Source organism: Acyrthosiphon pisum, chromosome A3, assembly GCF_005508785.2.
Source record: "Acyrthosiphon pisum isolate AL4f chromosome A3, pea_aphid_22Mar2018_4r6ur, whole genome shotgun sequence".
NCBI classification, from domain to species: domain Eukaryota; kingdom Metazoa; phylum Arthropoda; class Insecta; order Hemiptera; family Aphididae; genus Acyrthosiphon; species Acyrthosiphon pisum.
The window spans coordinates 8,501,229-8,514,226 of record NC_042496.1 but is presented as its reverse complement, the minus strand read 5'-3'; the positions used below and the strand labels follow the sequence as shown (position 1 = coordinate 8,514,226).

The following is a 12,998-nucleotide window of genomic DNA, read 5'->3' as shown; positions in this document are numbered from 1 at the left end:
TAATAGTATCTATATAAATAAATTATTTTCTAATCGTTCATCATTAAAATATTAAAAAAATAAAACTGAAAAAAAAATATTTGGGTGTACCTGATATATTTTACTGATTTAATTTAGATTAATTTTAGAAAATATGTGATAATTCTTTCTAACTAATTAAAAATGAATACATGTTTATTTGAACTGTTCCTAAAATATCTTGTCAATCTTTTCTTTTTTAGAAATTATTTAAGCATTATGTGACCAGTTATAATCATGATTTTAATTTATAATTAATACATATCCCAATCCCACATAATAATAATAGTACTTACATATTGAATAAAATATCTAAATGGTTAATTTGTTTATTAATTATTACTAAAAACGTTCACAGATTTTACTGATTAAATAAAATAATACAATTCAAAATAATAAAAGTTTGAAAATAATCATCTACGTTTTCTCTTTTGTTTTGTAGGGACAGTCAATTTTATGTACGTCTATACATTTATAATTATGAAATTGATATTTTTGTGAATTATTCATTATATGTTGCCATGAATGGATAGAGAAGTATTTTCTCGTTAAAATGTATAACCATTCGAATCATTAATGACACGACTATATTATTGAATTCAGAGGTGGTTAAACTTTTTTTGATTAACATCTACTGAGGGTATATTTTTTCTTTTAGGATCAACTAATGTAAAAAATTATTTTATATTATTAATAAACATACTATTATATAAAGAATAAAATAAAAGTGTAGAGTTATCTAATATGAGTGTTACAAATAGTTTTAAAATGTATAACATATGTTAACATTGTACTGTTCATGTAGAAGCGTGTTCATTGCATATCACGGCCAGTTAATTATAATCTCGGTAATAGTCACTAACTACTAAACGAAGACACTGCTCTAAATGATAATCAAAAAGTATAGCTCCGGTACCTATTCAGCTTCATGTGAGAAAATTCCATTCACACCAACCAGTTAATCCGAAATATGTATTTAATAAGTAATAACTGTATCTACTAAATGAAAAATGTATACCAATAATCAATAAATTCTAACAAGGGGAATCGACTTAGAAATCGTCCAAGATCGACTGTATGGCCGCCATTGATTTAGATAGTATGATTCCTCACATAGTACTAAAATATCAAAATACATATTTAAATACGTAGCATAAAATATAATAACATTTTTAAAAACTGTTATTCCTGTATTAATTTAACATAATATTCCTCACCATAACTGAATTAACTAAATTGACATTGAGTAATTGGTTTATAACAGTAGGTACCTATCTTCCATCAAATTTTTACTGACTTTTTAGATATTATCATTATTATTTGTTGCTATACATATTTTTGTATTTTATGAAATTTAAAAGAAGTCGTGGGGATAGCATACGACTAAATAACTGTTTAATACTTATTAACAATGTTGAAATCTGATAGCCGGTTAACCGGTTAACATGACATACCTATTGTAAAAAAAAATATCACCTTAGTCAACACTATGTATGGGTATGCACAATTATATTTTTTATTGAAATTAATGAAGCAGAAAACAAATTCTGAACATTATACCGTTTGAACGAAAAAAAGGTTAATAACATTTCTTTGATCGATTTAAACTAGGTACAATAACAATGTTGTTTTTGCATGTCTTACAAATATAGCCTTTAAAATGTCGAGTTCGTGACGTTTCGTGTTCTTTAAAAGTTAAAACTGTTTTTACAGACAATACACAATAAACAAAATACCTACTTATTATTAATATTCTGTTTTTATATTTATACCTAACTTGAATTCAAAATATTTTTGTTTTAAATATTTAATTAGTACAATTTACGATTTTATTATTAAATAAAACCATTTTAACACACATATTAGAATATATTATTATAACCTAACCGCGGACTATAATTTATCACATAAGTAAATTATGAACTATATAATATATTTTAACTATACATATTATCTTATCTGTTTAGGGATCCTACGGACTTGTCAAATTGGCGTATAACGAATTAGATGACAAACATTACGTGAGTATTAATAATTAATATAATATTATTTAAACATTTTTGAATAATTTTCACAGACAAATATTTGGTCATTAGATAAATGTGTGATCAAAGCGACAAAGGAATAAGAATCAGATATTTAGTTCCTAATGTAAACATTTTTTAATTTTATTTAAATTGTGTATGAAGGAATTATGATTTAGGACACATTTATTTTACTCATGAATCATGATCATTATTTATTGGATGACATTATAATTTACTCTAATCGGTTTCAAAAGCATCCAGATGAAATTAATACGAACGTAAACAATCGAGAGCAAGTTAATTAAACGGAACTCTCCACAGTAAATCGTTTTTGTAATTTTGTCCATTAACCATATTAAAATATAATACCACAATTAATCAATCTCAGTTGAACGGTTATTTGATTTATATAAATTTTTGTACTAAGCTTGTCAAATAATTTTTTTATTATGTATAGACAAAGCTTAAAAATTATAAGTTTACAATTTGTAAAATGTTGAAATATTTTAAATTCGTGTTTAAAATTTGAAAATAGTATAATTATTGATATTTTCTAAAATATCTTAAGGAAGTTATTTTACATATTTATATTGACAGGGTTATTGTGCTAATGTAGCCCTTGTATCCTCGCTTATTAAATCCGACTGTTAATTTGTTAATTTTTCAAAAAAAATTACAAATAAATAACCATTATTGGCATTATTATAACAATAATTAAATATTTACTTTTTATGAATGATATTTAATTTTAATTAGCACTGATTTAAATTTGAATTTGTAAATAATCACAAAAATAAATAAAAGTACATAATATATGACTTATTTTAATGTGAAATAATAATTTATATTTCAAATTATTTTTTCTAGGCTATGAAAATATTATCTAAGAAAAAGTTAATGAAAAAGGCTGGCTGCTTTGGTAAGTTTCTTTTTGTTAAGTATAAAACATAAATATCTATTAATAAACCAAGATATTTTTATTTTTTTTTGTACAATATATTTATTTCGAACATAAATTGTATCAAAATTAAAAAATATTAAGAATATAAATTACGTTTATTAACTTATTAGGGATATTATCATTTATAATAATGATTTTATATTTTTTTTTACTTTAAACTAAAATAAATTATTTTGTACCGTTAAACTGTACAGTTTTTAAATAACAACTACATTATAAATAATATATTTTCGTAATTATAGAAAAATATAAGTTCTATACTTTTATATTTTCAGTCTTTAACAGTTTTTTTAACATTTTACGAACATAATAGGTAATTGTTTAAATTGTACGTAATTAATAAAATAATGATTGATTGTTTATTATTTACAATATATGTTAAAAATGAGGTACGTTACCCTTTTGCACTCAAAGGTTAAAATGTTGACTTGAAAATGGTTTGGTATTATGTTATATATTATGAAATAATTTGTAACCGCAAAATATAATCTTGTAACCACACTGATGCCCGTGCCCTGGAAAACCATGCTATAAGTTTCGGATGTCAGTATAACGTTACCCCAGCATTGTAACTATTAAAAACTAAAATGTTGAATTGAAGATTGTTTGGTATTATATTATTTATTACGTAAGAAATTGTAACCACAGAAAAACGTTGTAATTCACTTTTAAGTTTTAAAAATAACATTCTAAAATGTCATATTAAATTTGATTCGATGCTAATATAATTACATTATAATAATTACAATGCCAACATTATGATTACTAGATTTTAGCTTGGAAAAAAATGTAATCAGGCATTTGTATATTCAGTAGTCAGTATCATTTAGTATTTTCGAAGATTTTGATTATTTATAATTACATAGTTATATTTTATTCACATTTATTGCCAACAATTTAATAGAAAATTATATCCGCTTTCAGGGTAAAGTAAGGAACGTATAGACTATAGATTAACCTGGGGTAGGTATAATAGCGCATGGGGCAAAATGAACTACAGTAATTTAATAATTGCTATCTAGTCAAACATTTTTGTTATTATGATATCATAGCCAAACGTGATAAAATATTTTTTCAGCAGGTGATGAAGTTTTGGCGGCAATATGAGGCAAAGTATTAATTGTATTCATCTGATATAATATTTGAGTAGTATATGGTAGTATAGAAGTAGTAATGTGCACTATATAACGACACGTTAGGTGTTGCTTTTATATATATTTGCATAGTACGAGTAGGTGACTAAACGTCAATACTAGTGAAATATTAATATGATAACAACTGAATATACTACAATACTGTTTATGCAGAAAATCATATTGGGGTAAAATGGCTTGGTGGGCTTTGGAGTAAAAGTGCGCAGTATTTCTTACATGATTATTGATTACCTACTTTTATTAACATTTAATTTTTATGGCTTTAAATTAAATGTCTAAAAATGTAATTATATCTATAATGTGTTAACAAATAATTAAATAATATTTTGTAATACTTATTGAATAATTATACTTAAAAAAATTACTTTGACTTAGTATTTACTACTAATATTGTATTAATTATATATTATCGTAGGGACTTTTATATTATGTATGCATATTATATATAATATTTATAACTTACTATTTGATAAAAATAAAATAGATTTTAGATTCTGAGCGGAGCGAGGAAGCTATTGGTTTTACAATGGTGTTTATTTTATTTTTTTTTTTTATATCCTGTATACAAAATTTCTACTAGAAGGAGTGCTTCGATTTCAACATATAATACCTTATCTTTTCGCAAATTGAGAAGAAAAGATGGTACTTTAGGGAAGTCATTTTTCGATTTTCTCAATATTTATTTAATTTCAAGGGTAAAACCACCGAAAAATTACGAAAACACGCTAAAAATGGGGTTTTAATTTCTAACGCTTTGTTTATCACCATAGAAACGAATAAAAAATTATAATATTATAATATTAATTCAACTTACATGATAAAATAAATAATAACAATATAAAATATCCAGACTAACAAACCGTCTCCGCTCAGAATCGTTTTTCTTATACAATGATATTATATCATTGGATTCAAGTCTAATACAATCCATTATACATACTTGTAATCTATTATACAGCAGAGCGACATCCACTTACCTGCTTTTTATGAATTAATTTAGCATGGGACCTATTACCCAATTAGGTGCGCACTTTTACCCAAATACTGGGGTAAAAAGACGCATTTGTTATAATTTCTAATTATTTAGAATTTTTGCATTTGCTTTGGTAAAATCAACTTTTGACCGGAAAATTGAAATCTACATAATATTTATGATAGGAAAACAGTAGGTATAACAATATTTCTAAAACGTGTATGCTACCACATAACAGCTGTTAAATGTTGGGTGTGCTATTATACCCCAGGTTACTCTATATTTATTAGTTTTACAAAAATGTGTGTAATTTTTTTTGTGTTTTACGTTTGACGTCACGTTTTGTTGAAGGAAATTTACTTAAATCTTTAATATTTGTAAAGATTTCTGATGTGCAAAATTTGATCCATAGATTCTAGTTGGAACTTTGGATCAAAAGTAAAAATTCCTAATATTGCTAATAATTAGGAAAAACAGAAAACAAAAAACAGTGGTGAAACGAGAATTTTTACTGTAGGTACACTAGTTTTTGACAAAATTGATACAATATAAGCCCCTCATCGTAATGTCGTTCTTATAGTAATTTAAAAATATCAAAAATATACCTTTAGCCTATCTGCATAATTATAGGCATGATATTCATTTTATAAGTTTTTCTCACAGCAATTTGAAAAATATATTATTTTAGTATATTATACGGAGCCTTATATTAAAATTTATTCTATCCTATAGGTATTAGAATTTAAATATGCATTTTTAACTACAAAATAATCAGAAAATGTTAAAATTTAACCAACATTTTAACTTCAAAAACTTATAAAAATAAATAGTATATAGTAATAATGTATTATCAATGTTTTTACGTTTAAACTCGTGTTATTTTTTAAATGTACCTAATTAAATGTTTTCTTAAAAAAAATAAACTTACATTTTCTAATTGAAATTGTATTTAAAGAAACTATGTAGTAACCAATTTCTACGTATCAATCGGTTTAACAATATTAATTGAATATTTAAATATAACATAATCATCTATGTAATAATGATAATAATAGATAATCCAACGATAGCTGCATTTTTTATAATAATTCAATATAATTTATGTGAGTAATAGGTAGGTATGTGTCTGAATTATTGTCTATTTGTAAAAATATGGATAGGTAGTCGTGATAACCTGGAAATATTGGTACACATTATTCAACTATGGTATCAATATAAAAACATCTTATATTATAAAACACTTGTATTTATAAAATCATTAAGTTATATTATATGCCTTTACGGTAATCTTAAATATACGAGTAATCTTAAGGGGCCTGCGCGCGACCTGTTTTTTTGCTCCAAAACATGCCTTACAGGAAAAATTCTCACTCGTAGAGTGATCAGATTTTGATAATTTTTTTTTTTGTTAGAAAAAGGAAAACTTCTTACAGGGCGCATTGAACTTTGATTTACAATATTCTATTTACGAGTTCTATAATAAGCTATTGAATTTTACAAATTTTTACATGTTTTTAATTCTTAATTCTTTTTTGTTTTTAGTATTGTAATCAAAAATCGAAGTTCAATCCATCATGTATAAAATTGTCCTCTTTCTAACAAAAAAAAAATTATCGAAATCCGACAATTCTATAAAGCTTGAGAGTTATTCCCGTAAAGTAATTTTTTTCGATAAAATACACCCTATCAACCACCCCTAAATAGTTATCGGGTAGTAGATTAGTGGAGAAGTCTTATAATTGAGGTAGCAACTAAAATATAAAATTGAATTTTCAAATTTTATAGAATTGTGGACAATTTGAAAAACTGGCACCGGGACCCTTAAATATATCTTAAATATATTTTAACTCATATAGGTAATAGGTCATACAATTTACTACTGGTGTTGACAAATGTATTTAAAAATTAAATTTTCATTCATAAATTATAATCAGAAAAAAAATAGATAATAATATGTTCATAAACAAGTAAACAACGCAACGTTTACATTGATTTTGACATATTGTAACGTCTTGTAAGGCTATTGTAAGGCTGTTGTAAATAAAAAGTAAAAGATATAAAATCTTCAATACACACAGTGTATTCGTATTCTTCAGTCTTCTAATTCATAATTAATATGCTGCAACGGTAAAAAATAGTAGATAAATACTACAATTTTCAAAGTTAATGAAATATTTAATAACAAATTAATAGGTACTATGTGGTATTGTGTTTTACAGAGTATAAATTGAATATTTTAATGTGTAATACTATTATATATTTTAAGCAGTTTTAAACTATTAAATTATAATTACATCAAAGCATGATGATATTTATTTTTATATTTTTGAATTCATATCCCTCCTATTTTAATTTATATATATATATCTAAGTATTTTATAACGATGACCGTAAACAATTATAATATAATATAACAGGCAAATAACATATTATAATTTATAACGATTTCATCTAATGTCTACATTATGTAAACAAAATTTCAAAATAATTTAAATGTCTTAACTTTTGTATTACTACGCTGTGTATTATACACACAAATACACAATATACTAAATGTTTGCCTAATTATAATATTCTCATTGTTGTTATTTTCTTTGTAAGTAAAATACATAATAATGTATATTTACTGTTAATACGAACTATGTTACACTAAGAATATAGACGTTTACAGTTTACTACGTTAAATATAAACAATAAACTACCATGTCTTGTTTAGATAACCTTTTTGTGTACAGTTTTGTTCATTATTAAGTGAAGCGCAATAGTATGTATTCAAGTATTCCCTTAGAGTTCAGTAGATATATTCCAACTTACTATACATATATGCTCCTGACCAAAATCGATAGTTTTGTTCTAATGAAAATGTTCACATACCCTGAAAAACGTTTGTACTTTTAATTGAGGTTCGACGATAAAGGAAAATGTAAATTAAAATCTTCTTCTAAAAGAATGAATATTATGTATCAAATACGAAAATTGATGTAAAATAAATAACAACAGTATAGGTACAACAGTACCTACAACACTTAAACATTGAAAACCCTATATTTCATTAGGTATTTTAAATAAATATGGAGGTATGTGGTAGTGTTTTATAATATCTAATCAATATTAAGATGGCCTTTTGAAGAATAAATTCATTTCGACTACGATTTATAATTTACTATAAAAACTACAACAATTTATTACAAAATAAAAATTATAAATTATTATTATATATGTTATAACTGTAAGTCTCGTAAGTCATAAGTCATATAAACTTATAGGTAATAATTGTTATAATAGTCATACGACATAATTCACACACGTACCTATACCTCTTTATGTGATTGTTTTCGTAACCTATGAAATCTTATATTTTGGACGTAATTATGCAGTAAGTTGTTATACATAATGTGTAGGTATATCGTATAGTATATTCAGTGTAATAAATAATAATTATATGAAATTATACATTTTATATTACAGTTAAATCCTAAGAGATAACAGCTACCTACTTAATGCTAAGATAAATTATTATAGAAAAAAAATTATATATTATTTGCTTTGCATAATTACAATTTAATCATTTGTATATTAAATTATAGGCAGACTGAATGCCAGACGTAAAGGGGCCAATCCTTTAGATAAAGTATACAGGGAAATAGCTTTGTTGAAAAAACTTGATCATCCTAATGTAGTGAAACTAGTTGAAGTTTTAGAGGATCCAGATGAGGATCATCTTTATTTGGGTAAATATTTCAATATATTTTATTACATGTATTTTATTAATGTTTTAAATTTTGAGCGAAGCGATAAATGTATTGAATTTACAATGATGTGCGTGTTTTTTTTAAATTTTTTTTCTTATCTATCATGTGATGAATATCACATTTTGAGGAAGTAAAAATGCTTCAATTTTTCTATTTCAGAATCTTTTCTAGAAGGAAATATAATCTTGTTGGTACTTTGGGGGGGTCAAATATAAATTCCCAGTAGTTTTCTAAAGTTTTAGGAAAAACAAACAAAAGATTATGGAGAAATTAAGATTTTTATACAACATCGATGTTGTTTTTTGGCGCTACTTTAAAAAAATAAGCTCAGAAATATGAAACTTTCACTGAAAGTCTATAATGGCATTTTCTACACACCAAAATATTTTCACTGTTTTTGAATTATTGATAGGCATAATGCTGTGCATAAGATAATTTTGATTTTTATTAATTTTTTTTCTAACGATTGTTGAAAAAAAATATTCACTCGAACAAAAAATCTTGGAAATTTAATAATTTATTTAATAATTTGTTATACATGATAAATTTTCAAAATATTGTGACTCGTTTTGAGGTACCTATTATTATAGATATTTTAATATTCAATTTTTAAAAAAAAAAATTTCTATTAATGTCCATAAAATGATAAAGTTTGTTTGTTGTGGCAAAACTCAAAATGATTAAAAATGTAATACAAGGTTCTTCATAATTCATAAAGTTATAATAGCAGTTGAAAAATATTATAAATATATTGACACGATTTTTTTTATAATCATTTAAATTTCATATTTTAACCAAATTCAACAAAATTCGACAATTTGCAAATTATATTGTTGTTAAAAATTTATATAATGTTAAATTTTTATAGTTAAAGGTTAAAAATTTAAAACAAAGATTCAAGTATTAAAAACAGTTTTTTTCTTCTAGACATTTTAAGTTCAAACTATAAATTTAGACGATTTTATTGTAGATATTTTAAATGTTAAACAGAGAATAACGATTTTAGTTATTATAGTTTAGATTTTAGTTACACAAAACTTTTAAAGTATGTATATAATTAATAATTATATTTTATACACATATAACATTTTCAAATGCAATTCTTCAGCAAAAATGTATATATCCTATTATAGTACTAAATATGCCTAATAGTAAAATAAATTACTTTAATCACTGCAATCATTATCTCAGAATCGTTTTTGGTATACCTACCATTATTTTATATCATTAAATTTAAATTTAACACATCCATTACAGTGACTCTCTAGACACCCAATGTACAGCAAAGTATTACCCACTTACCCGCTTTTTTTTTGTATTTAAGTGTTTGAATTATTGGAGCGTGGGGAAGTGATGCAAGTTCCTGGTGATCCTCCAATGTCTGAATCAAAAGCAAGGGCATACTTCAGGGATATTTTATTGGGCCTAGAATATTGTAAGTACTGATTAATAATATTACAATGATAATTTATAGGTACTATTGTTCTTAAAACTGTGTGTATTAACAATAGCCAATAAGAATTGCTAATTTGGATTTAACATTTATTCAATATTTATAAATTCAATTTTTTTTATAAAAGTTAATATTTCAAGTATCTTTGACTATATTGTAAAATGTCCGTCACAATTAACAGTTGTCTAATATTATAATGTGGAAACTTTTCGAAATAATGAGCATGTTTACTGTTAAATAAAAATCATTCAGCGTCATAATATTGTGTACACAATAAATAATAATACGTCATAATACTATTTAATGTCCAACTATTGTTTTTTCCTACAGTACACTTTCAGCGGATCGTACACAGGGACATCAAACCGTCGAACTTATTGATCGACGCCAGCGGGCACGTGAAAATCGCGGACCTGGGCGTGTGCAACGAGTTCGACGGAAGCGACGACCTGTTGAGTTCGAGCGCGGGCACACCCGCGTTTGCGGCTCCCGAAGTGCTGGACCCGTCGACGAAAACGTACAGCGGTCGAGCGCTGGATGTGTGGGCACTAGGGTGCACGTTGTATGCGTTTGTCTACGGTCGGCTGCCGTACACCGCGGACACGGTGCTGGCCGTGCACGAGCAGATCCGCACGCAACCGGTGCAGTGGCCAGTAGAACCGGAAACATCCCCACAATTGGTGCACCTGTTACACCGCCTCCTTGACAAGGACCCGGATACCAGGATCACGTTGCCGGCCGTCAAACGGCACGACTGGGTGACTAGGGCGGGGGCCGAGGCGCTGCCCACCGAGCGGGACAACTATTGCCAGGAGCCGGTCGAGGTCAGCGAGGAGGAAATGATGAATGTCGTAAAGTCCATACCTAAGCTCAACACCCTGATACTGATCAAAGCAATGCTGAAGAATCACTCGTTCCTCGTGAGTCCATATATTATATATTATAATTTATAATACATCATGTATAAGGTTAGGTTAGGTAGTAGGTAATACTGGGTAGGTTATGTGTAGAGATATTAAAACGATAATGTCACACCTACATACAGGGGCAGATCCTCGGTATAGAGGAACTAGGACATTTGTTCAAACATAAAATATTTTTTTTTGAACTTAAACTTATATTTACCATATTGTTACGTAATATTGTTTTCGTGTCGTTTTCAGAATCCTTTTGCAGTAGACGAATCGAAACGAAAACTTCAGTCATCCAACCGTTCACATTCGGCACCCGGAGCGTGCTCTTGGTTTGGATCAAGGTATAGATTCGGTTATTGTTTTTCCAATAATAATATTTTTATGAATATATTTATATAATAATATAATCAGTTTAGGTATAAATATCATATTTTGTGTGTGGTAGTTTAAATAAAATTTTCCCACGCGAGTATACGACTATCAGACATATCAATAGGTATAAGTAGTTACAAATTATAATATTGCTGCAGCAGACTCCAGAGGTATATTTATGATTTTTTCTCTTTAAGATGCATACAATTTTATTTTAACGTAATAAAAAGTCAAAAATGTAATAAATGATAACTATAAAAATTTAATTAAGGTCAAGGATGGAGGGTTAGTATCACTGACCACCCCTACCCCTGAAATTATACAGACAATACATATTTCTGCTGTCTTGAGATACAATTTATTTTGGAATTTCAATTAGTTATTCATTTACATACAGTTATATAAGTAAATATATCTTATACAGTTAGGTATATATATTTATTACATCATATAGTTTAGGACATACAAATCTATCGCTCATTACTCATACTCTTGAATGATGAGTCCAAGTTCATAATTTGTTATAATTATTATTTAATTTTAAAAAGAATACATAATTTCACTTCTACAAAGATTAATAGTTTATAAATGTTATTTTTTAGATCTTTATCCGCGGAAACAACCAATCTTAAGCCTGTCAAAGAACATGCCGTGAAAGAAAAGTGATTACTTACTGCGTTATTCTTTTTACCTAAATTATTTAATATTAAAAGTTTGACAAGAAAAAAAATACTGTTATACTTATATCTATGTTCTATATTGTAATATGCTCTTTGCAAATAATCTATACTGTGGTAAGACGTTCGATCAATCATTTCAATTTTTAACAGTGTATTCAAGTGTGATTTACTCATTTTATATAATACAAATTTAACTATTAGTCTATTACTATTTACTATGTCCAAAAATTATATATAATAAGCTCTTATTATTTTTGTATTGGTTTTGTTTATAAATTTTGATATACATTTTAATATTGTCCATACATGTATATCGTTACTTAATTTTTTTACCCTGTGTGAATATATAAAAACTAAATGAACACAACTTTGTTATACTTTTTATCTACTATGATATAGTAATAGGAGATATTGTGAGACAATTGTCTTACCCTTACAGCCAAAAATGTGGTGGAGGCCGGAGGGTATAGGTACGCATAGTGGGTCCTGAGAAAGTATTGTGTATTTTGTATTTATGTACAATATATACTATAATTTTATTGTAGTTTGAATTAGAACTTAGAAAATAATTAATATAATTAATTTACTAACACAGATTAAGTAATTTTATCAGTACAACTAATAATATCGATATTAATATAGATAGACAAGGCTGGGCATTAACGAGTTTCAGATTACCGATTTAACTATTTAA

General features: G+C 26.2%; 1 protein-coding gene across 4 annotated transcripts in view; it reads left to right on the top strand.

Annotated features, from left to right (window-relative positions):
- LOC100165620 (calcium/calmodulin-dependent protein kinase kinase 1) overlaps positions 1 to 12,671 on the top strand; it is a 48,035-nt gene extending 35,364 nt beyond the window's left edge. For all 4 annotated transcript variants that reach the window (XM_001943212.5, XM_008182006.3, XM_008182007.3 and 1 more), the window contains exons 5-11: positions 1,986 to 2,039; positions 2,913 to 2,964; positions 8,721 to 8,864; positions 10,210 to 10,320; positions 10,669 to 11,258; positions 11,502 to 11,593; positions 12,227 to 12,671. In XM_001943212.5, coding sequence (XP_001943247.2) covers positions 1,986 to 2,039; positions 2,913 to 2,964; positions 8,721 to 8,864; positions 10,210 to 10,320; positions 10,669 to 11,258; positions 11,502 to 11,593; positions 12,227 to 12,290 — 1,107 coding nt within the window. In that variant the 3' untranslated portion in view covers positions 12,291 to 12,671. The remainder of the gene's footprint in view (positions 1 to 1,985; positions 2,040 to 2,912; positions 2,965 to 8,720; positions 8,865 to 10,209; positions 10,321 to 10,668; positions 11,259 to 11,501; positions 11,594 to 12,226) is intronic.
- Positions 12,672 to 12,998: the final 327 nt, after the last annotated feature.